The following is a 26,820-nucleotide window of genomic DNA, read 5'->3' on the forward strand; positions in this document are numbered from 1 at the left end:
TGTCACCCCCCAAACAGGTAGCTCTACAGCTATCCCCTTAGCACAGGTGCTGGACACCCACGGTGTTATTGCCCTGGTTTCCAGACTACCTGGTTTCTGTAAGCATGAGAGCTGTGCGTTCACCTAACAGCAGCAGCTGCCGTTGGCCTCTATCACCAGATTCATCACAAATGCACACAACATTCAACATTATTGGCGAATTTCAAGTCGCATCTCATATTTGCTGCTGTAGGCTAAGAAAATAAAACTGTTGCAAGCTAGCATGAAGTGGGATTCGATCGCACTAGAACAAAAACACATGATTGTTGGTCCGTTGAAGCTATTCAGGCTCATGGCTGAAACGAGCGAAATGTATTGGCATTCAAGCAACATTTTGTATGGCCTGGGTTCATCGAAAACAGCTGGTTATCGTGGGCACACCAGAAAATACCCGAATGTGTAGGCTAATCGCATAGGCCTATTTTGGGTTTTCTTAATCCATTAGCCAAATTTCCCACAATACCACAGCCCCTTACGAAACTACATCTTACAAATTAGCCTACTTAAATCGTCACTGTGAACCCAGACAATAGGTTATGATCAAAATACGCTAAACCCTAAAGGAAGATTCTTGTTGTGGCTTTCTACACTTGCCGTCTTGCACAAAAACACGGTGCTCGATAAGTCTCAAACCATTTAAGACTTAGCACCTATCCGCCCAAGTACCTCTACAAAATCTACAATGTGTGCCAAAATAATACATACTGACAAGCCATGCTGATCAATTTGATCTATAGACCAATTATCACCCTACGTCACACAACTGTCAAGCAGGCTAAACTGCGCATGTCAGTTGCAAAAGACGAACTTCTCCCCGGTCTATTACAGTTGTAGTGTCGATCAGGTCATCATATATCTCTGGCCACTGGATTGCAGGGCTTGATATTAACTTTTTGAGGCTCTTGGCCTTTGTATAAATACATTTACGTTTCACTTTTCTATGCACAAAAGTCACTTGACCCCGATACCCTTAAAATAGCCTGACCAAGTGATGGGCAAAACCAGCCTGGCTAACGGAGGTCGCTTTCTCAGGCAAATGACGAATGAAAAAGGCTCGGTTAAAGAAATCCGAGATGCGGGTTATCTTCATCAGGCTCGTATCTACATTAGGCAGTCCTCCCTGACGTTTCTAGTGTATAATGGAGTGAAATACAAATCAGAAAAATAATCAGACCAGCTGGCTAAAAGCAGAATTCGCATATCTCTTGAAAGCTGCCCTGTTTGACTTTTTTGATGTAAAATTTACAGTAAAACTGTAAAATTATGAACTTTGTGACATGACGTGAAGACATGGTTGCCGCTCGACTATGCAGTCTGTACCGGGCGACATTGTCACTCAAACGTCAAGACTTTCGGGACCCAAATCAAAATTCTGATTGGACAGATCAATGGATAATCGCCTTCTCTCCTAAATGCTGTCCTCTTTGACCTTTTTGGTCTTTTTAGATCTAACTATTTGTATTATCCGTGTGGTCCTTTTGCCATTTAAAAGGCTATCCTTTCCCGGTTCTGCAACCATGTTGCGCACGCATCCCGAATGTTTACAAACAAATAATTGGTCTATAAGGCCAGCATGCGATCTCTGACACGACTATATGTCTTCATATCCATCATCTACCGAATCTAGGTGTCCCTATCTGCCTTTTATCTTGTGTGCAACTGCGTTGGTCTGAAGATATCCACGCCCCTCTCATTTGCATGTGAGATCGGAAACAAATACAGCACAGAAATAAATGTGGTTTGGAAATATATGTGGTGTGTAAAAGTCTCAAAAAATTTATAAATGTGGCATTAGGAAATGAAAGTCCCATTAAATAAATAAATGTTGTCTTTACAAAAACGTTATTTTGAAATAAATAAATGTATTTATTTATTGATGTCGGGCAACGAATTCAGCTATATAATTATATAATGCTATATTTATTGCCTTTATCTATTATTTACCTATTTATTTATTTATTTTTGACTAACTCGGCATCCATACTAACCAATGCAGCGCACAGGGGCGAATCTAGGTTCCCACTTTTGGGGGGGGGGGCTAAGCTCCTAGATAAAACTTATTATTTATCCTGTGACCCAACAAAACTAGGGGAGTCTGGGGGTATGTTCCCCCAGAATTCTTTTTTGAAAATATCCTTTTAAATAGTGTTCTCTAGTGGGTTTTAGGAAGAAATTAACACATTTATATTTAAAATATGAAAGAAAAATACAAAAATAAAATATCTTTATAAACATTTTTGGTGGGGGCCTAATGGGCTAAATACGCCCATGGCAGCGCATATAGCCTACAACAAAATATTAGACCTGGCAGAACAGATAGCCTGCATTTTCGCAGTGACATGACAAAAACCAATACATCCAAAAATCCAATCTGAATGTAAGACAATGTAATACTTTTTAAGACCTTATTTTTAGGGAAAGTGATTTAAGACTTTTTTCCCTTCCCAAGCATTTTGGCCAAATGGTTCCAATTTTCCCTTGCTGAGGTCGTCTGCAATCTATTTATATATTTTTCTCCATCACCCTTTTGTGATATCTACTTGGCCAAATTACGCATAGAAACAGAGTTCGACACAGAGGCCGAGACGAGACCATCATTCATGTATCGACCAACATTCCCAAAAAGATGCACTGGATTTTAATTTCTGTATTTGAGGTACTCCCCATTCGGAAAGACATTTTCTTGAAGCTAGATACTGTCTTTTTCCACTCAGGATGTTGACTGCCAGGCTAGTGCACAACCAGGGGTGAAAGTGACAGCCCCTGCCCTGCTATTGACAAAGTGCAGTCCTGTATGGATGTTTTTTTATTAAAAAAAAATATTTATTACGAATGTCATGTTTTGTCTAGGAATCAAAGAGTACGTAGTATCATGAAAAATAGGCATCCAAATGAAACAGAGAACTCCCCTTTCTGCAAAATTGCTTTTCCTAACTTGAAACTTACATGCATATACCTATTATTAAGTAGACCAAGCATCAAAGCTGTTTAAAGATGGCATCCAGTTAGTTTCTATGGAAAGTACAGTGGTGCATTGACGCTCAAAAAACTGAGGTATAATCCCCTCCATGTAGAACTTCTGGCTTGTCCAGCCTTGTGCAGCAGCTTGCTGTGCTCCTGGCATCATCATAGGGCTCTGCCATCTTTGAGTGAGCCACCCAAAATTGGGTGCTAGTTTCGCCATTTTGGATTGTTTTCAAAATTAGTATTTTTGAGCCAGGTTTGAGAACGAAATGTACGTTAATAGAAAGAAATGTACGAGCAGGGTACCAAAACAAAATGCAATACCATCAAGATCCACTGGGGTATTTGCTTCAAGCCGAGTGGAGTGGCGGTTGGGGCTTGTTTCAATGAGCTGTCTACTGGCTGGTTAGCTCATAATTAATAATAAGTGTCAACTGCAGCTACGTGATATTACATCAGTTATCAACATATGCATAGGAGCAACCAGTTAGCTAACATACAACATTGGTTTACTGGTGAGTGTGTGAACAAATTCTACCACCTGCTACTGTTTTTTGTCTTAAGTTCATCCCCTAACAACTGAAATAGATACAATAATTTAAAACAATCGGTCGCTACCTAGCAGTTACCGAAAGCTGTAGTAGTACTAGTTTGGAATACATTGTTCAGCAGCAACAGTGCACTTATGCAGTAGTTGCAGTGCATCCGGAAAGTATTCAAAGCGCTTTACTTTTTCCACATTGTTATGTTACAATCCAAAATGGATTCAATAAATGTTTTCCCTAAAAATTCCAATGATTGATTGGAATGAATTGGAAAGGCACATAACCTCCCACAGTTGACAGTGCATGTCAGAGCACAAACCAAGTAATTGTCTCTAGACCTCCGAGGCAGGATTGTATCGAGGCACAGATCTTGGGAAGTGTACAGAAAATTGTCGAAGCACAGTGAGCACAGTGACCTCCATTATCCGTAAATGGAAGTTTGGAACCAGGACTCTTCCTAGAGTTGGCCGCCCTGCCAAACTGAGTGATCGGGGGAGAAGGGCCTTAGTCAGGGTGGTGACGGAGAACCTGATGATCACTCTGATTGAGCTCCAGCATTGCTCTGTAAAGAGAGGAGAACCTTCCAGAAGGACAACCATCTCTACAGCACTCCACCAATCAGGCCTGTATGGCACAGAGGCCAGACGGAAGCCACTCCTCAGTAAAAGGCACATGACAACCCGCCTGGAATTTGCCAAAAGGCACTTGAAAAAATGAAACAATGAGAAATGAAATTCTGTGGTCTGATGAAACAACGATTAAACTCTTTGGCCTGAATGCCAAGCGTCATGTCTGGAGGAAACCAGTCACCGCTCATCACCTGGGCAATACCATCCCTACAGTGAAGTATGGTGGTGGCAGCATCATGCTGTGGGGATGTTTTTTAGTGGTAGGAACTGGGAGACTAGTCAGAATTGAGGTAAAGATGAATGCAGCACTGACAGAGACATACTTGATGAAAACCTGCTCCACAGCGGTCTTAGACCTCAGACTGGGGCGAAGGTTCATCTTCCAACAGGACAACGACCCTAAGCAAACAGCCAAGATAACAAAGGAGTGGCTTGGAGACAACTCTGTTAATGTCCTTGAGTGGTCCAACCAGAGCCTAGACTTGAACCCGATTGAAAATCTCTGGAAAGATCTAAAAATGGCTGTGCACCGATGCTCCCCATTAAACCTGGTGGAGCTTGAGAGGTCCTGCAAAGAAAAATGGGAGAAACTACCCAAAAATAGGTGTGCCAAGCTTGTGGCACCATACTTAAAAATACTTCAGGCTGTAATTGCTGTCAAAGGTCCTTCAACAAAGTATTGACTAAAGGCTGTGAACACTTATGTATTTGTTATAGTCTTGTTCTTAATTTTTGCAAATCGATTAACAAACTTTTTTACTTTGTCATTATAGGGTATTCCACAAAATGTGGAAAAAGCGAAGCGTTGTGAATACACTGTACATTAGCTACACAAAGTATCAGCTCAGGAGGTCTGTTCATCCCTTCTACAGGCACATTAGAAGACAGGAAATAGACTAATGCAAAGTTTCTGATTCTGGCTGCTGATCATAATATGGCATACATATTTGCAATGTGTTCATAAATAAAACCCAAAATACGGATACTGAAATAAGTTTGTTCACGGTTAAAGTGCAGTGAATTTCTTTTAGGCCAGCTTTGGCTTTTTCTCCTGCAAGTGTAAGTATAAAAGGGGGCCCCTTCCCAGCATTGTTTTCAGTTTGATAGTAACTCTATCACAACATATTGTCATAGCCGCTAAAGGCTGGCACACACCAGTAAGCAATATATGGCGTCGCCACGTAATTTAACAACTTTTAACCACATTTCAGAGAGCCAATAGCACCTTCTGGTGAGACATTTTGGGCAACACTGCCTCCCAGGGCAGTGCATGTGCCCGCTGACAGCATTGATTGAACTATCCAAAGAAGTTTAAGAAAGGTAAGCTTATGCGCTCACAGTGCTCGTGATGCAGTTGGTGATTAAGATGTCAGTAAAACACACAAATACAGATTACTTGGAACTATAGATCGTGCACAGTGCCCATGATAAAATTGGTGGCACACACACACACACACATAGATTCCTGGAATTATAGATTCCTGTTCAACGGTGCACACACGGTGCAAGGTCACATTCACTCCCTTATCGCCTGCAAATAATGGGCCTCATTCTCGAAAATGTTCTAAAGTTTCTTCTGAAATGTTTCTTACGGGCTTCGGAAAAACAACGTAAGAAAAAGACATTGGCCAAATTCATGAACGCTTGAAAATGTGTTCCTACGCAGCAGAAGCTTTCTGAGCTGTGCTTCCCGGGAAGAGTTTTCTTAAGTTGAAAGCACGTCCTCGTGCTCCTGAATTTGCATACATACACGCCCCGACAGCTCCTTATAAGGGCACAGAACAGCAGTGACGTGAGCAGTCAGAATCGACACAATTAGGAAAGCAACAGAATGCAAGTTATGTCCAAGCTAAAAGCAACCGGTGCACAGGTGCATCGGTGCAACATCATACCAGTAAGATGAGCAGTGGAATTGTTCTCCATTGGATCTAACAGTGTGCACACTAAGCAAGGTTAATTATTATAATGATTTAAATCCGAGGATGTCTGTTATGGCAAGCCGTTTTATCATTTAACCAATGGATTCTTGATATCCAAAATTCGAATTCTTGATATCCAAAATACAATTCTAAGCTATTGTAGTAAGTATGACATGCCGTTTTATCAGTTCACCAATGAATTGTTGATATCAAGAATTCAAATTGTTGATATCAAGAATTCGAATTGTTGAAATCCAGAATCAAATTCTTGATATACAAAAAGCAATTCATGATAAGGTTTGAAAGAGAGGGGAGGGATAGGATCAAGGGGACAGGAGGTGGGGCGACGAGAGAGAATGAGGTCAGAGATCTCTGCCTCGGACAGGGGAGAGAAAGACTTTAGACATTTAGTTGGGTCAGTCATAGAGGGTGAGAGGGTAGGAAAGGTGGGTTTGGGGAACCGACTGCTAATGTCGGCGATTTTTTTCTCAAAGAAGGAGGAGAAGTCGTCAGCTGTTAGGGTGGAGTGAGGGGGTGGGGGAGGTGGGCTAAGAAGGGTGGAGAAGGTAGAAAAAAGTTTGTGGGGGTTTGAAGCAGAGTTAATTTTTTTCAGAAAGTAGAGAGTTTTAGCACCAGTTATGTGAGAACAGAAGGATTTAAGGAGGGAGTGATACTTATCAAGGCAGAGAAGGTGATTGGCTGCAATCTGCCTTCCCTCGAGGACCTGCACACCTCGAGGACCCTGAGACGAGCGAAGAAGATTGTGGCGGACTCCTCCCACCCTGGTCACTCCCTGTTTCAAACACTCCCCTCCGGCAGAAGGCTGCGGTCCATCAGGACCAAAACCTCACGCCACACAAACAGTTTCTTCCCTTCCGCTGTTGGCCTCCTCAACAAGGCCAAGAGCTCACACTGACTCTAATGACTTCATGTCTTAAAACTTTTTACTTTTGCACTACATTCAATTCCTGTAATATTTGTATTTTATATTGTATTTTATATTGTAATTTGTCAACTTATATTTTATTTTATGCCCACTTTTATTCTATTTTAGTGTATTCCACTTATTACTGCTAGTTTTAGTATAGTTAGACCACATATTTAAATTTAAGATTCCTATATGTTTATTGTATGCACCTTCCTGCCAAAGCAAATTCCTTGTCAGTGCAAACTTTCATGGCAAATAAATCCCATTCTGATTCTGATTCCAGACCGTCTTTGGACTTGCGCCATCTCCTCTCAGCTGCCCGAAGGGTGGACCGTTCTTCACGAATAACATCCATAAGCCACGGGAAGGAGGGAGAAGATCGTGCAGGCCTGGTTGACAGGGGACAGAGAGAGTCAAGTGATGCAGTTAAAGTGGTTAACAAGGTGTTGGTGGAAGTGTTAGTGGGGTGGGACGAGAACTCGTCAATGGGAGGGAGGATGTTACAATAAAGGAGACATATATAGAGACAGAAAATGGAATACGACGGGCCGGGGAAACACTTGAAGAACATAAGGGAAAACCCTGGGGCCTGACCGTGGCTGCAACAGTATTAACGTATGTATAACAGTACCGTTGGCATGATTTTTCAACCATCATAACTTCAGACTTAAAGATATCAAGCTAGTCACTTTAGTACACCATTGAAATCCTGTCCCTGTGAATCACATGAACCCTGGTTTTGGCAGATTCTCTCCTTGAAGTATTTTAGCATGGTACATTTTTTGGGTTGCAAAGTGTAACCTTAATTTAAAGGATAAGAAGATGATTTGAACACCTGTCAATGCTGAAAATAGAACAAGAACAGTAGAAAAAAGACTTGATTGCATCAACATTGACTGGAAGCCATGTTGTGACAGTGTAACTGCTGGATGTTAAGTGGCTTCTGATTTGCATTCCAGGCTAATTGCATTAAAGAATGCTTGTTAATGAAGATTACAATTTTCAAAAGCCTGACTTCTAAAGAAGCAACCATAGCAACCATTTATTGCTATGTCATATCTCAGATGTGCTGTTGATAACAGTCCAGATGAGCTTTAATGGGCTCATGTTTGCACTGAGCTATACTGAGATATGCAATTAATCTGACTTACAAATGGTAATATTCATAGGTGATTTTAGTAGGGCTAGAAGTAGAGCAATGCCTCTATAGAGAAAGATATCCATGGGCCCAAATCATGTTGGCTTTTCAAAACGCTAAAACCACACAGATGTGCAAGTGTCCTGAGGCAAAGGAAATAACATGCATCTATGCAGATTTGGTTATATTCTTTGCTAATGATTTATCAATATGACCTTGACAATGTCTGCAGGGAAAATAAGTAAGCTAAAAATAATGCAAGAAAAACATGTTTACATTCCATTGAAGCTCAATGGTCAGTGTTTTTCATCTCAAACTATGAGATTTACATTTACATTTATTCATTTAGCAGACGCTTTTATCCAAAGCGACTTCCAAGAGAGAGCTTACAAAAGAGCATAGGTCACTGATCATAACAACGAGGTAGTCCCAAACATTGCAAGTAGCCAAAACATGAAGCATACATTGTGAAAAGCTAAACAATTGCCAAAGGGAAGACCCATAAGAGCATGCAGTTATACAAGTTACAAATTAAACAACATGAACCACAAAAGTGCAGGACTGTACCTGTAGAAGAACAATCAACAGTAAAATATTTCACAGCGAGTACAAGACTTAACTTCGTTATATCTAACCTAAAAGAGCAACAAGTCACTCAATAAGAGTCATTGTGATCCTGGAGGAAATTCTTAAGTGCTGTTGTACTCCCGGAACAAGTGCGTCTTGAGCCTTTTTTTTAGATGAAATAGATGGGATAATTAACTGGTGATCTGGAGAATAAAACCATCTTGTGTCCTCCCAGTAAAAGGTTGAAACTGTAATTAGTACACAAAAAAGGAATCTGTGCCAAATGCATCTAATTGCAGTAAGTTGTCATTTCTCTAAAATGTCCAATATAATCAATTTGTCGGAGCAGTATGAACACCCAGCAACCACAACCCAATTCTCCCTATAAGACAGGAAAACAACGCAAAGAGCTTCTTAGGAACGTTTTAAGAGCGCTGTAGAACGCTCTTAGAACGTTCCTAAGAAGCTCTTAGCGTTAAGAGCTTCTTGACGAATCTGGGAAACCCGGCCATTAATAGGTCTTAACTGACATTGGCCGGGTTTCCCAAATTCGTTAAGAGCATTCTAAAAGCGTTGTACAGCGTTCTTCGAACACTCCAAAGAAGCGCTTAGCGTTAAGAGCTTCTTAACAAATCTGGGAAACCCGGCCATTGTGAGTGAACCAGTGGCGGCTGCTGGTCTTGCAAAGACCAATTCGGTCTTTGTCAGACACATGGTTTTGTTGTGTGTGACGTCACCGCGCCGCCATTTTCCAGGTTCAGCTAACCTGCAGTGGATGAGAACGGATGAGAATTTACTCAGATTATATCCCAATAAATCGCAAAAATGGAGAAGCACAAGAAAACGGAGAAAAGCCCATACTGTGACAAACTCAACCAAAATGCCAGGGACCGTTATGTTGAAAAATTGGCATCGATTAAAGACACAGATCCATGCAAGCTGACTGCAGTAAGTTGGAGTGCTGACCCCGCGTTGCTACCTATATCCTCATACCTGGATATAGTGAACTATCTTGTTTATGGTATAAGTGCGTATACCAGTGAACAGTTTAAAAACTATAAATCCCTTGAAGCACACGGACATTTCAGCAATGGCTGGGTACAGGATTTACACACATTCCGACCAAAGGACAGTGACAACACAGTAGTAACGACTAAGGTAAGACTTGCTGTAATGATGATGTCATGTTAACTGTGTATCATCAGTGTCTGATTAAGGATGGTTTGTTTAGTTAGCAAGTTGTTAATTATTGACCTCCATCTGCCTCTGTGTTGTCTACAGGTCTTGCACTCACTAAAAATATGACTTTTATTAAACCTTATTAAACCTAAAGACTTACCCATGTGTTTGTTTCCATACTTAATTTAGCTGTCAAAGTAAATTACAAGAAACTATAAACCACACATTTCTGATATTCTTTTCATACATGCTTTATTGTTTACGCAAGGCTGGTCCAGCAGGATAAAGCATCATCACAATATTAATTCTTACAATAGTTGAAAGGAGTAGAAACAAAATTGCATAAATTGAAATTGAGTTTCACTTTGCACGTCAGACACATCAGAACACATGTACATTTTGTTCAGTTTATGGAGCTCTCTCTACACTACGCTCTCTGTTCTACACTACAGTTGGACATTGGTTTGTCAGCGCGCAACAGACAGTGACAATCTTATCAAAAAATTGATATCCTCACCTTCACATGGGAGGACCATGCTGATGGGTATGGTTCCTGTTAAAATGTTATACTTTTGACAAACATTTCCGATCACTCTTTCAACGTGGATTCTTAGGTGAGCGATTTTTCTAGTCTCCTCCACATCTCTTGCAGCTAGCTGACAGTAACCCTTTCTAAAGGATGGGAGTTTGACCTCTGCACACAACATGCCAACACTTTCCTTTATATCGAAACCTCTATCAGCCAAGATAAAGTCCCCCGGCAACAATTTTTGGAGAAAACCACTGTTTTCTGTAAGGTGTTTGTCACTTGAACGGCCACCCCAACCTTTTGATATGAAACAAATAGATCCCTTGGGTGTAATACCTATCAAATACTTCATAGCGTGATTGTGCTTGTAGCTGGAAAACATTTGAGCACGGGCTTTCAGATTCGATGGTTTCTCTGTGAAAATCTCAAGACAGTCAATGATCACTGCTACTCTGTGTCCAAAGGACTCCACAAACTGGTGAGGCATACTTTTGAGCAAAGTGTCTCTGTCTGGCCATGCAATGGAACGGCTAAAGTTTGCATACAGAAATGACACAATATCATTAAATGTTCTGTATACTGTCTTTGGGCAAACATGAAAGAGATGGGCCAGATGTTGTGCAGGCAGATCCAGTCTGAGGCGCATGAAGGTTAAAAGAACCATTTGAAACGGACTGAGAACCTTCTTCTTTTGGTCTGGCATGAGAGGAAGCAAAAAATGTAGCAAGGCCATAAAGGTTCCCAGGTTTGGCAGCCCTGTGTAGTACTTTACTTGTCATCATTGTCTCAAAAAACTATCAGACATCCTGTACTCATCAAGTTCTTGTCGCAGTTGTCTGTTTTCTTGTAACAGTTTTGTTTTCTGTGTGAACCAGATGGAGGGAGGGTGCCCAGTCTGGGTCAGTCTCCATCATCTCATTAGCTGGTTGACCTGCAATATCATGAAAACGGTTTTTAATTTCATTATATGGGACCAGAAGTGTTACTATTAATTAGAAATTATACTAAAGCAGGGTTTTTCCTACACAGAGAAAATGTTGGCGTGCGCCAAAGCCGTTTTCCCAAGCGCCAATGACAAATGCCGAGCGCCAAAGGCAAAAAAACCTGTGTTCATCACGCGTGCAATGCATGTCAGCGAACATGTTCCCAATAGTATGTTTCAAGTAGGCTACAGCCGAACCCTCGTTCTGTTTTGATCAATAATAATCAAGTTGATAAGCGTGTGTTCTTGTCTGATCAATACGCAACTGTGAGGTGCGCGAATGGACAGAGCGGCCACTAAACTGTCGTTCCGCTGCGAGGGCCAGCCCGACGTGCACGAATAGTACACCTGTAGCCTACAAATGCTAATTACATTTCCACTCAAAATGCTGACAAAAGTTTGATTTACGATTTCAAACGCAGCCTCCATTGGTATTCTTTACCTGGGATGATAACATACAGTGCAGTGTTTCCTCTATGGCTACATTTCTGCCGCCACGGTATTAGAAATCAGGCTGTACAAAAGTTTAGTCCGTATATCAGCAGTGAGTGCATGTCAGAGAATAGCACGGACACGCGCTTCACACCGCAGTTGAGATTGCGCGTGTGCGTCCTTGAGAACGTATAACTTATGTTGTCAGTTCTTAAGCCCGTTATTGTATAAGTCTATAGTTCTTGCAAATTGACATCAAGTTAACTGGTGATTTTCGTTGTTTGTATTCTTCCCCTGCTAGCTAAATTGCACATGTCTGTTGATTTGATAGCAATTGCTGCCCTTTCTCAGGTTTGTATTTTAGGTGCATTATTATGCTGAAGTAGTTTTAATTAATAAAAAGTGGGTATATTGTTAATATTTGCTACAGAATGCTTAGCCTATCAAGATCAAATGAAGCAGGCAGTGTACATGCTTCAGAGTGGCTTACCTTAATCGATAGGCTAGGCTACTGACCATTTACAATAAGTTGTTACGTCAATTATTAATTGGCAGCATTTATGCCATTTAAAACATACTTTATAACTTTATTGCTTTAGGGGAAATAGGACGAAAATATGTGTGTGTGTGTGTGGGGGGGGGGGGGGGGGGAATAAATACATTGATTAGAAAAAAGAAAAAAAAGAATATATAAAACGTTAGAACGTAACATTAGTTCAGTCAAGACAATCACGTATTAGATTTGAGCATTTATTGTTACATGACATGGACATGTAGATTTACTTTGGCGGAGTGGATGATCTAAGGGAAGCACTCCCTGCCTCCTCGATGCAACACATACATACATGACATATGAGGCAGGGAGCAATAGAGATATAATCCCCCTGTTGGATAGATACACAGACAGCATGGGGGAGAAGGGGACGGTGGAGGGTGGCAGCAGCACTGATTATACAACGACTGGGGTGAGTGTGTGCATATCCGCGCGTCTTTTAAAGACGCCTTATCGGACGTGGCCCAATGGATATGCGCTGCTACATGGGTGTGGTAGTGGGAGGAGTAAGGAAGGTGGAGTAAGACGCCTTACGTCCCCGATCACTGACTGACGCGCGCTGCCCGATTGCCCTGCCAGAACTAGCTGCGCTTATATACTTCACATTTGTCAACATCAGTTAAATATCTTACCTTTGTGAAAATGTCGACCGCAGACATGCATAGAACGCGAAATGTTGGCAAAGGTGATGTTTTGGCGCTGGACCGCTGCAACCCAAGCGATCCGACGCCTCTTTGTTATGTCCTCTACATGCTGTCCCTGTACTTTCTTCGATGTGGGAAAGGAAAATAAACTATCCCCGATGTTAAGTACGTGACCTTTGCTGTCGTGAGATCTTCTATTGCAGCCGATCACGCAACAAGAACGACCCATTTTATTCCAAATTAAATTAATCTCACGGCAAATTTACTGAACACCACTGCACGCGTACCTGGAAAATGGTGGATACTCCCATAATGCCCTTCGGTTTTTGCAACTGTGACGTCAACTGACAAAGACCGTATCGGGGAAGCTCATTTTCGGCCTACATAATTTTCCATTTATTTTGCTAGTTCACTGGCTAGTTTTTCCCTAAGACACTAGCCTAACCTACTGAATGAATAAATTAATGAGCTAACGAAAAAATATTAAACTCGAAGGAAATGTGGAAATAAGTTAAACTGAAACAAACAACGTGATGTATAATTGTATTAAATGTATGATGAAAATTGGCCAGTAATTTCGCCAAGAAAATTCCAAGAAATAGGTTGCAGCAGTTTGTCTTTCAACTACAGTTGTAAAATCCGCGATGGAACTGAGCTTGAATAGCTTCGGCGACTTTTTATAGTACAAAATCGCTGTCAATCAAAAGGAGATGCAGTCTTTCGACAGACCCTCCAATCATCACGCGGAAGCCCAGCGTCCAAGGCCAGCCCACTCCTCCATTTACCCCCAGAGACGCTGAGCGTACAGGGCGGGACATAATCGCAGCATTTATCCAATTGCTCTACAGTGCGACCATTTCACTCGTATTTGCGCCTAAAAATATGTATGTGCGAACTTGAAAAATTATTTACGAGCACAGTGCGTGAGTGACGGGCTGTTGTCAATACAAGGAACAACAGCACGATGAAGTGAAGCATACCATTGATTTCACATGGAAAGTAAGTGACGGAGTCGCACTGTAGGATGTGAACATAGCATAATGATGCGCGATCGACGATTTGCAACCAAGCCCCCACCCCTCTACTCTCGGCTTGAGGCAACAGCCCCGGTGGATGTAGGTGGTATTGAATTTCCGATTTTCTAACCGACTCGTGCTGTCGTTTTTATTCTATTAACTCCAGTCAACATATCTACAACTATCTCCCCCAATAATTTTTGTCCGATTCTCGAACCTGGCTCATACTACTAGCTTTTTCATAGAATAATTTTTCCAGATTTTTGAAACCAATCCGAAATGGGTAAACTAGCAGCCCATTTATTTGCTTACGTCAAGAAAAGTTGCCTGGAAACATGCTCACGGATACGAACAATGAACGAGCACAAAAGGGAGCATCAGAAAATCGCTGATTTACCTGAGCTGAATGAGAACAAGGAGAAAGGATTTGATAATCTACAGCTGCCTGACTTTATTGTAGCACGTTTTACAAATGGTTGCACACACATGACGGTTGTTTGTAGAGTTAATTTCAGTTATTTTAAAGCAGATTTAACCATTTTGTAATGAACGCTATTATGCTCATGGCATGAAAAACGTAATTATAGCCTAATATAATTAGTTATAATATCGTGGCATGTTACGGCGTCATTATATATTGTTGACATGTTATTCTGAGGCAAAGACAAAGATGAATAAATCATGTCTGATAACGTCAATATTGTTATGGTCGTTATGAATGTGAAGTCGGACATTCCAGCTTCTCGTGGTTTGCTGCGTTGATGTCAGTCATGGCCGATCAAGCGCTGTTTGCTTACTTGACTTTATTTATAATTTAACCTAGTCTTTCCGTTAATGAAGAGGCTGACTAAAACCCTTTCTTCAACACATTTTTTATCCAATGAAAACATTTTGAGCGTTGGCGAAACTGAAGGTGTCCGAATATTCCTAAACACGTGTCAAAGTTGTCGTGTGTGAGTCTGACCAATCATGAAATAGCTGTGTCGTCACTTGAACCCGTGCAGTTGCTCTTGAGAAAATGCGCTCGGCTACACAGCCGGCAGTTCTCGAATCGATCTCACGGTACTTTGATGGCGACGTCACAGTGACGTGTCCTCGGCGCCGTCTCAAGTCGGACAAAAAGTCTAACCAGAATGCACTTTTTCAAGTCAGCCGCCTGCAGCTGGCTGCGGCGCCGCATGAAGTCGGGTCATGTCGAACGCACCTAATATAACTAGAGTAAGCTACTTTTGTCTTCCAAGATGGTGTCCGCATTCATTTCTATGAAAAGTGCTCAGTGGCGCAGTGAGGCAAGCGAGAGCGCGAGACTGGGCGCGGCCATATTTCCACTTCCGTGTCTTCCGGTCTAGCTTTAAACTGGCTATTTTTTCCACTAGCTCCTAGAGTTCGGGCACGCTTGCAACTAGTTGTACACGTCATACTTTGCGACAACCAGTCACGAGCATAGATTTATATGGTTCAGAGCCTGTGAGCTAAGGAAGAATCTATGGGCAGAAAGTCCGATAAGAATCAAAGACATGATGCAAACTTAACGGAAATGTATTCTGTCACTGTATAGTATTCCTTCTACTTGTTTTTTAGAAATAGGCTATAGGGCTAAATATAGGGCTATTCTAGATGGAACTCATCATATGTAGCTTTTTTTCTTCGTGATATGAGTATGATTTCCAATGCATTGCATCGGATGAAATGAACTGTTTACATGAACAGCTCCGTCGTTGTTCTCGCCAGGCAAAGAAAGCTTAATAGTTATTTAGGTAACCGAAATCTTCCATAATGCAGACTTACCATAGCCGTCAACTTTATATTCAAACAAAATGCCACGAAATTCACACTGCCTTCAATTTATCACCGGTGTAGAAATGTGGCCTGTATTTTATATGTTCAACCTAGAAAACCAAACGTCTATTAATGGTAATAACGTGATCTAACAAGACATGTTAAATAATGTAAAAAATAAAAGGGTAACACTTTATTTGAAGGGGTGTGAATAAGAGTGACATGACACTGTCATGTCACTGTCATAAGCATGACATGACACATGAAAGGATGTTCATGAATGTTTATGAATGTTGTCATTAGGTGTCATTCGGTAAATTATGTCATTTCTTATGCAAGGTTGACATTGTTTGTGATGTCTTTGTTATGACAACTTGACATTAACTGAGACAAAATAACCTGTCAATGTCTTTGTTATGACAACTTGACATTAACTGAGACAAAATAACCTGTCAATGTCTTTGTCATGACAACTTGACATTAACTGAGACAAAATAACCTGTCAATGTCTTTGTCATGACAACTTGACATTAACTGAGACAAAATAACCTGTCAATGTCTTTGTCATGACAACTTGACATTAACTGAGACAAAAAAACCTGTCACTGTCTTTGTTATGACAACTTGACATTGACTGAGACAAAATAGCCTAATTATCAAACTTGAATAAAATAATTTAGCTTTATTTGAGGTGTTGTCCTGCTGTTGCCTCTCCAGTGCACCTGTTGTCACTTTAATTTGCACCCAAACAGGTGACAATTGATTCTCAATTGCTTATGCTTCCAAACTGGACAGATTGATATCCCTGAAGTTTAAATGACAATGTAATATTGTGGTGATTACGTGTTCCATACATGTTTTAGAGCAGTGTATTTAGCTTAATGTGATAGCATTAAATACTACTGTCATATGGGGTTGGTTTTGACAATGGGTTTGGTTTTGACACGCTGTCATGAGACCATTATACTTGTGTCATGAATATTTTCCTTGACCTCAACTACAGTGGTAACATTATCACTGGTCATAAAGATGTCATTAAGTGTTAATACACTGTCATATGCTTTTATAACAGTGTCATGAATATTTTCCTTGACCGCAACTACAGTGGTAACATTTTCACTCGTCATAAAGATGTCATTAAGTGTTATTGCACTGTCATTTGCTTTTATAACAGTGTCATGAATATTTTCCTTGACCTCAACTACAGTGGTAACATTTTCACTCGTCATAAAGATGTCATTAAGTGTTATTGCACTGTCATTTGCTTTTATAACAGTGTCATGAATATTTTCCTTGACCGCAACTACAGTGGTAACCTTTTCATTCGTCATAAAGATGTCATTAAGTGTTATTACACTGTCATATACTTTTATAACAGTGTCATGAATATTTTCCTTGACCGCAACTACAGTGGTAACCTTTTCATTCGTCATAAAGATGTCATTAAGTGTTATTACACTGTCATATACTTTTATAACAGTGTCGTGAATATTTTCCTTGACCGCAACTACAGTGGTAACCTTTTCATTAGACATAAAGATGTCATTAAGTGTTATTACACTGTCATATACTTTTATAAGTGTCATGAATATTTTCCTTGACCTCAACTACAGTGGTAACATTTTCATTTGTCATAAAGAATTCATTAAATTAGTCAAATGCTGTCATAAAGGTGGCATTAAGTCTGTCAAATGCTTTACATTACAAGAGATTCCCTTTATTGCAATAAACTTTTCGCACAATATAAAAGGACCACCAAAAATAGAATGTGAGCCATTATGGCTAGCAAACATTACCGGTAACAAATTAAAGCAAACTAACTTGCTTTCCTCAAACAGAGGGTTCCAATATTGTCCTAACGTACTATTTGTACATAATATTTTTTTACTTTTATCATTTAGCAGACACTTTTAGATGTATTCATTAACCCTAACAACAACAAAAGCACACAAAAACAGGAGGACCATGTTCTATCAAAGGTTTTCAAGTGTACTTATACATTATTGGAAGCAGTTTTCCACTTTTCTTTTTTGCTGTGATCGTTTCAGCCATCTCTTTTGTCACAGCCCTCCTGCAGCGCTCTGCAAACTCTGAGATCTTCTCAGTATTTTCGTCTCCAGGGAGCAGGGTCTCGAAGTTGTCCGGAAATGTGATGGCTAGCTCAGCAATTGCAGCTGTTCTTGCTATGGTGTTGCGGTCAACGTTTATTTTGGCGAAGGCCTTTTTCATGGATCCAAATTTACCGAATCTCTTCAGGGCATTCTTGTACCGGCGGATGACTCCATCCGTTGTGGTCACTTAAAAAAAATATATTTAGTCAGCATCTATTTTCAGACATGTATCGTGGATTTGGCACTCAATACATAGTAGCAAGAAACAATGTGATTATAAAGACAATCAAAGCCTGTACGTACTTCTTGAACGGCTGTGGGAATCTTTGTGTTTCTTTGACTTCTTTGACTTTTTGTTCTTCTTTTTTTTCTCCTCGGAAAATGATGAGGAGCTTGAGTCTGAGGAGGGGGCAGGAGACGTTGAAGTTGAGGATGACAATGAGGAACGAAACTGACCAGTCTTTTTAGAGCCTGTGAGAAGGGGTGGGGTGAAGCACACAGGTGTATAATTAAACAAAGCTCAAAAACTTCAAATTAAGCCTTTTTTATGTAGGCTCACTCTATATTTATTTATTTAGCAGATGCTGTTATCCAAAGAGACTTTCCAAGTAAGAGTTTTACATACTATACGTAGACCATGATCATAAACAATGATCCATATTATTGTCTATTGGGTACTATCTTAAGTTTAATAATATAAGGAAAACACAGATTATTTTGCTTTCTCATCCATCCCAACATCTAGTATTGCATGAATAACGTTATTGCCATAGTACCTGACTTGCTAGTTGATGCAGGCACCCCGGGGGCTCCCTTTATTTGGGAAAGCAAAAAGTCCTTGTCTGTTTTTCAAAAAGTCTTTGTTGGCCTCCTCCAGGTTTTTAACACGATCTTGCAGGTGTTCGATTCTCTGGTGATCCAGTTTGGCTTGTTCTCTGAGTTTCACCAACTCCAACACCCCTGTTGGAGCCACTGCTAGAATGTGGGGGGTAAACAGATCTTATAGAATATATATTAAGCTTTTTCATATCTACTGTCCTAGGAACGTCTCTTGGCGCATACACACAAACAGGGTAATAGGCTGTTATATAATGTAGTACAATAAACAACATTGTATTTATTCTTTTCTGGACTAAACCAGTAAAATAATTACAAAGAACTTCTTAATAAATGAAAATATTAAACACAGGTTGACTGCTGCAAAAGATTTAACAGCCATAGACAAAATATAAGCAGCTAGCAATTTATTTATTTACTGAGCTAGTGGCCGGTTTTACATTTCAAGTTTTGCTGGATAGTACTGTAACACAAAATGACTTACATAATTTCCTCTGGGAAACTTTCGCCCGCTTGTTTTTGCCTGGTCGAACAGAGACATCGTCATGTGGCTGGTCCTCTTCCTGTGGCTGGTTCTCTCCCTGTGGCAGGTCCCTGTTCACCTTCTCCACTTCATTCTCGTCTTCATTTTCCTTCACTTTTTTTTCCTCCACCCTCCCACCACGTGGTCGTTTATTGAAACGAGTTTCCATCTAGGTATTACGAGTTGTACAAAGTAAAGAACACAAGTAGTTTGTAATGTCAGCTCCATTAGTAAACTCACAGTTCCTCAGGTAACTTTGGCTAACCTAGCTGTTTAAAATAAGCTCGCTAGAAGAAGAAACAATTAAGCAGAACTAGGTTACTAGCTAACGTTAGCCTGATGCCCGTTGATAAGGCCTACAGAGTTAGCTTAGCTAGCTAGCCTAGCTAACACCAGTTAACTTTACCTAGAACAAGAAAGATCTAACGGTATGTAAGTTCGCAAAGAGAATCCAAATGTTTAACAATGTTTACCTTACCTCAAAAATCTATAACTTTTGCCAACTTTGTGCGTTTATCTTCGACGACCTGCTTCAATTAGTGTTAGTCTGGTGGCACAATGATGCTCTGTGTCGACGTTGCCGTTGGTAAGGTAAAGAGCGACGAGGGAGAGTCAAATGACGTAATTTCCTGTCAAACGGATACCTAGACAAAAAATTTGGGCGCGAGATTCAAGGAAATCCGTAATTTTCGAAATTACTGTTTCAATGGCAGGGTTATTCCAAGCACTTCTGAAAAATATAAGACATTCTTATATTTTTATAAGAATGCCTTATAAAAATGAAAAAGGAACAAAAGAAATATTGTTAAATGGATGCAGAAATGGGGCATACTTAAGAGGAGGATGAAGTGTGCTAAATGTAATCTAAGCATGCATTTGGTAAAATGCAATCGCAACGATGGGTTGCGGTGGTAAGTTAAGCATGTATCTAATTTACGTTAGCTTGCTAGATTTACAGGTAGCCTACTTATTGTAATCAAAAGTATAACGTAATCAAAAGTATAATAATATTTGTTTTTTAAATTATGTTTTTTATTTTTTTCTAATGCTGCCTACTTGTGTAACTCAAAATGTAAGAAATGCTAGTTGATTATGGAGCCTGAAAGTCTGAAATTGGCATTATGCTAGGCCTATTGTATAATGTGGACAGTAACCACACGACAGTATGTTCTAGAAAATATATTTGATCTTTGTATATTTGATATTTAACAGAATTGAACCTTCTTTTCCCTCAGGGTCTGTAAGCGTCACAAAAGTTATCCACTGTCTGTGCGCAATGGCTCAATATTCACCAAGTCTCACACCCCTTTGGCGAAATGGCTTGAGTTCATGCTCAGGTACAGTATTAATTTTAGTTTTATTTCGTAAATGATTTAGCTGTGTGAGTTATTCATGTGTAAGCATGTTACACTGTGTTCCACTTCCACCTCTAATGTATTAGCACTAATTATAGCAATAACCCCTCATATAAGTTTTATAACACCTAAAGTAGGCTAATTGATAATTAAATTTTACATTTACATTAGATTTACTCATTTAGCAGACACTCTTATCCAGAGCGACTTACAGTAAGTACAGGGACATTCTCCCCGAGGCAAGTAGGGTGAAGTGCCTTGCTCAAGGACACAACGTCATGTGCACCGGCCGAGAATCGAACTGGCAACCGTCAAATTACTAGCCCGATGTTCGACCCGCTCAGCCACCTGACTCCCTAACTCCCTAATTTTGAAGTGGCTACCTACTTTGGTTTAGCATAATACTGTGTGCTTGTAGTTTCATGTCAACCCAGTTCAATGACAGGCGATTACATCATTGCAACAACAATACAAATTAAGAATGACTCCAATTAGGATTAATTATTGCTTTTTCATTTTTTCAGGTTTACACAAGGTTTGCAGCTGAAGCAGCTTGACATGATCTCTGAGGGGATAGCAGCAAGCTCCAAGACACTGACAAGAATGACCAAAGTACTCAGAAAGGTTGTTGCAATACTATAATTAACTAGGTTAAAAATATATGTCAATGTTTGATAAGTCACATCCCACTATAGACAATTAAATACAACATTGCCACACACTTATTTAGTACGCTCAGTGACACATGCAATGCTTATGCATTGATGGTTAGTGCGTGTAAACACGTATAAACGCATGTAACGCACTAACACACTTTATTCCTAAATATTTGTATACATGATACATTTATCAAATTCAATACTAAATCAAAAGTCAACTTTCTGTTGTTTTATGTCTACATTGAAGGTGTGTGTTGCTGCCCTCAAGCGAATGAAAAAGAGAGGAATGAGAATTGGTGGTCGTCATCGATTTGTTGTCATCGACGAGAGCAAATTTGCCCACAAACGAAAAGTATACTTGTGTGCAGCTGTTCTATAACCTTACTTAACGTTTATATACTTTGCTAATTTTAGGGGAAACATTCAGATGTCCGTTATTTCCTTGTGTCCACACTCTTTCATGCGTTAATTAATATACATAATACTGTAAACCGCAGTGCAAGTGGAAAGAATACCACATTTATACAGCCCAACCCTTATTAAAGTATATTTATTTTCTTTTCAGTACCATCGTGGCCGATGTGGCAACACTTGGCACCGTGAACGCCAGAGGGTCTTCGGGATGCTGGAGGTTGATGGTCCTTCCAGAAGACCCATTCTGAGACTCGTCAGGGACCGCTCAAGGCAAACCCTTACAGGCCACATCCGACGACACATCAGGCCCAGAACACCCATCCTCACAGATGAATGGCGTGCCTATAAGGGGCAGCTTTCCCAGTACGGATATAGCCAATATTCTGTCTGCCATAAAAGGAACTTTGTTGACCCTGACACAGGTGCTCACACTCAGCATATTGAGCGTGCATGGCAGAAATACAAACTGGAAATATGGCGTCATAGAGGTAGTCGCACTCCAGAGTCACTGAAGATTCACCTTAAAATGATAGAGTGGCACCACTGGTTAGGGACACACCATCATAATGGTGTCTTGGGCAGACTTTTTCATGATGTGAAAAAACAAGTCGGGTAAGCGTAGGCCTAGAGGTTCTGTTTGAGTTGTTGGGTTTGGTTTTAGTTTGCTTAAATTTGGTAATGATGTTTGCCAGCCATTCTGGCATGGCCCACATTCTATTATTTTTTTATCGCTAATGTAGCTTCAGCATACCTGAAGCCAGCATGTATGTTTAAATGTATATTGATTTCCGGACATCTTCGAGACCCTGCTCGCTGGAGACAAAAATAGTGAGAAGATCTCTGCGTTTGCAGAGCGCTGCAGGAGGGATGTGACAAAAGAGATGGCTGAAATGATCACAGCGAAAAAGAAAAGTAGAAAACTGCTTCGAATAATGTACAAGTACACTTGAAAACCTTTGATAGAACATGGTTCAGGCAGGAGGACTGAGTAGTTTTGTTGACCGATACTTTATTCCACATGATACAATACATCATTGTAATTTTTGATTTGGCGTATGGTTGTGCTCGCAGCGGCTCCCTGCCGCACCCAACGAAGACACCGTCTCCTGAGACACCGTCTCGATATCCGGGCAGAGAACAGCAACAGCATCCCCCTGTGAAAGAAGAAAAAGAAGACCAGACAAAAGGGAGGAGGCCGGGGAGGTGGAGGCCGCAGGAGGCCGAGAGAGTGTTGTGTCGCACTAGCAATGCAGGAGCTGGATACCTGCTATATACCCCGCCCTATTAGGGGGGCGTGCCTGACGCGTGATGACGATTTGCTAGTCGCGCTAGGTCTCGCGTCCCCCTGCATGAACCTGCTTCGCTTGTTTCAGGCAGGAGGACTGAGTAGTTTTGTTGACCGATACTTTATTCCACATGATACAATACATCATTGTAATTTTTGATTTGGCGTATGGTTGTGCTCGCAGCGGCTCCCTGCCGCACCCAACAAAGACACCGTCTCCTGAGACACCGTCTCGATATCCGGGCAGAGAGCAGCAACAGCATTCCCCAACACAAACCACACGCCAGACGAGATGAACGTACGAGACTGCTGCGTGTATGTGAAACCCCTGAAAGTGCTAAGAGTGACTGATGTTCGCCATACTTACCCTCACAGATGTGCTCCGCAGACGCGTCCCAAGCCGTAGCAATCACAGGTGTGCTTTGCAGACGCGTTCCAAGCCGTATCTGTGTGTGTGTGAGTGACTCGAGTGAGTGAAAGTGCTATGCTACCTTGACTAAGCGTGGCTCAGAGCAAACAGTGCCCCTAAGCGTTATCTATCCATGTTATCCTGTACATGCGTAGCTCAGAGCAGACAGTGCTCCTAAGCTTTATCTAGCCATGTTAACCCTGTCCAAGTGTAGCTCGGAGCAGACAGTGCTCCTGAGCGTTACCTTTGAACGAGCATTATGTTGGGACATAATAAAGTGTAGTTCAGAGCAGACAGTGCCCCTAAACTCTATCTAGCCATGCTTAATCTACGAGTGTAGCTCAGAGCAAACAGTGCTCCTAAGCTTATGATTGACTTACTCGCGTGTGGCTCAGGGCAGACAGTGCCCCTAAGCTTTATCTAACCATGAGTACCTTCACGAGTGTAGCTCAGAGCAGACAGTGTTCCTAAGCCTTATCTATCATGAATGAGTGACCGTGAGCTGCATAGCACTGTGTGTCCCCGTGCCACCGCACCGCACGGAGGTGCAATCCTGTATGTAAATAGTTTGCAGCCATGCATATCTAGACAAGTGTAGCTCGGTGCAGACAGTGCCCCTAAGCTTTATCTATTGATATGGTACGTGGGTCGTGTTTTCCACAGAGGCACTTTTCGCCGTCCCCACTGAGGCACTGCCTCTACTTCACGGAGGCCCTCGAGTTTCAACTGAGGTCCTCGATTCCCAACTGAGGCATGGCATCTACTGTACCAACTGAGGCGCTGCCTTTCCCAACTGAGGCACGGCCTCGACATCTCGAATGAGGCTTTACTCCGATTACCAACTGAGGCGTTACTCTGATTCCCGACTGAGGCATTGCCTCTCCCAACTGAGGCCCTCGATTCCCAACTGAGGCACAGCCTTGACATTCAACTGAGGCGTTACTCCGAATCCCGACTGAGGCATTGCCTCTCCCAACTGAGGCCCTCGATTCCCAACTGAGGCACGGCCTCGACATCTCAACTAAGGCACTGCCTCTACTTAAACAACTGAGGCCCTCGATTTCCAACTGAGGCACGGGCTCGACGTCTCGACTGAGGCGTTACTCCGATTCTCAACTGAGGCACTGCCTCTACTTAACCAACTGAGGCCCTCGCTTCCCATCTGAGGCACAGCCTCGACATCTCAACTGAGCGGTGCTCTGATTCCCACTGAGACGTTTCCTCAACATCCCAACTGAGCACGGACGACATCCTATGTGACGGAGACTGAGTCACCTGACGCTCCACGATGACCTGACGAACATTAATAAGAGAATATCAGCATGCAACCCGAACATGAAAATTGAACGCTAGGTTGTTAAGCGGTAGGGAGGGTCGCGCCATCCTCCTCTGCCTTCCACAACATCACTGCATTCCATCTAATGTAACATTGCACCGCTGCAGATGACCAACGACCCAATTCTTGAGTGGTAGAACCAAGACGCCAATGTTGTTTAGGGTCCACAGCGCCGACACAGGATTCCGAGCCTCCCGGTGACCGATATGTAGTCACGCTTCCCCGGCATCAGTGACGAACAGGGGCTTGCTCATTGTGGTCGATGTATGCATGCAGTGAAATTAGTGCACCATGTAGAGGAGGGGAGAGAAGCGGATTTAATCTGCCATGTAACAAGAGTACCACACCAGCTTCACGTCATTGCTAAGATTAAGTACCCGTGTACATGCGTATGTGCTATGGTCAAGTCACAATGCAAGATTGGGCAAGGTGGAATGTGCTTGACCGACACGTGACGTCAGCCCGTTGTACTCACCCGGGAATTCATGCATCCCGCAAACACTGCCCGTGATGTCCATCCAGCTGTAGGACATCTCACTGCCGGATATCAAAGCCACGGATCTACCCTGGTTGATTATATTCACCATGCCTCCTATCACGAGACGTCTGTTGCTGATGCAACACCACAAAGCCAGCCTGGCCCTGATTTCTTAGAGCAAGACCAAGCAAAGCCACCTGCATACCATACATTGTACACAGAATGTAGGCTACCTCTGATAGCTAGAATTACAATATGTAATACACAATACAACCTATAACCCTTCATTGCGTCGACCCCCAACACAATGCACCAGCCAGGGGCTAGAGTTGCACCACTATTAGACAACGACTACCCATTCCAACGCCCGCGACACGCCCAGACACAAAATGGATAGCAACCCACATCCATGACGAGACCGTGCACCGCCACACCATGTAGCCACGACCGCAACGGGAACGACAACAGACCGTGAGGAAGAGGCGCATGCGAGAAAGATGCCCGAGCAAAGACTAAACGCACCGAGCCGGTGCGAGGACGGAATCGACCATGAAATCACAAATTGCACGAATGCAACCAGCACCTGACCTGCCACATAGCATTCATCGTGAAAGCAAAGAAGGTCCGGAGGGAGACCCGCGTGTTGCACAATCGCAATAGAACAACATGAGCCTCAAAGTGCAAGAGCGTAGGCCTACCAGAAGAAAGCAAGAAGCGACAACACGTCACAGCAAATACAACAGTTTAACCTCACGCGTCCATAGAGTTAGATCACGTTGTCTAAACCTGGTTGTTCCCATCCTTGAATGTGATATATCGCGGTCCAAGCCGTTGTAAAATCCAGCATAACCTTACAGGTTGCCCTCAAAACATTCTTTAACATTCCATGTAACTGCGCATCGAATATTTCAAATAAAACACGGCAAAGGTGGCCCCTTGGGGCTTATAGCTTAAGTTTAACCTTTAGATGCGCGAGGTCTAAATATTACCAACGCTTCCACCAGAGTAATGAATTTTACCAAAACGGAAGCAGCTAGCTTTAGTTAGCTTCCGTCACCTAGCAACCTAGCATAATACTCATAGCAATGTTACTACCTGCTAGTGTTACGTGTTAGCCTCCTAATAGTACATTTCAAAGCCATACTATAGCGTGTCCCATATAGTTTCTCACTAGTCATATAGTGGTTGTCCATCGGAAACTAGCCGGTTGGAATGTTCAGAATCACACATGCCCGACGTTACTCTGTGGGGCCCGCTTCCGAACTATCTCACATGGGCGAAGCCACTCCTTAACGGGTTAGACACGGTCGGGATGTCAGTGCGGGTTAGAGATATCGAACTACTTAATCTACAAACAGGAACGTGTATTCACGCATCCCGCCCCCCAACGAATACATACCATGCGACCTTGCCGGACTCGCAGTAGAAACCAGCGTTGACGAGCGATGCTCAAATACACCAGACCAGTGCATATTGTGCGGAGGACCACCCACTTGAAGACATCATTCGAAGGCACAGCCTGGAAGGGAGAACAACCGCAGCAGAACAAGCCAAGGGACTCCAACACAGA

At 41.9% G+C, this 26,820-nt stretch overlaps 1 protein-coding gene across 1 annotated transcript; it reads left to right on the forward strand.

The window, feature by feature from the left end:
* Positions 1 to 9,504: 9,504 nt before the first annotated feature.
* LOC124487596 lies at positions 9,505 to 23,128 on the forward strand. Its single transcript, XM_047050022.1, has 3 exons — positions 9,505 to 9,887; positions 21,894 to 22,288; positions 23,116 to 23,128. The coding sequence occupies exons 1-3, from the start codon at positions 9,555 to 9,557 to the stop codon at positions 23,126 to 23,128; spliced, it is 741 nt and encodes a 246-aa protein (XP_046905978.1). The 5' UTR covers positions 9,505 to 9,554.
* Positions 23,129 to 26,820: the final 3,692 nt, after the last annotated feature.

The sequence above is a fragment of the Hypomesus transpacificus genome, chromosome 26 (genome assembly GCF_021917145.1).
Source record: "Hypomesus transpacificus isolate Combined female chromosome 26, fHypTra1, whole genome shotgun sequence".
Taxonomy (NCBI): domain Eukaryota; kingdom Metazoa; phylum Chordata; class Actinopteri; order Osmeriformes; family Osmeridae; genus Hypomesus; species Hypomesus transpacificus.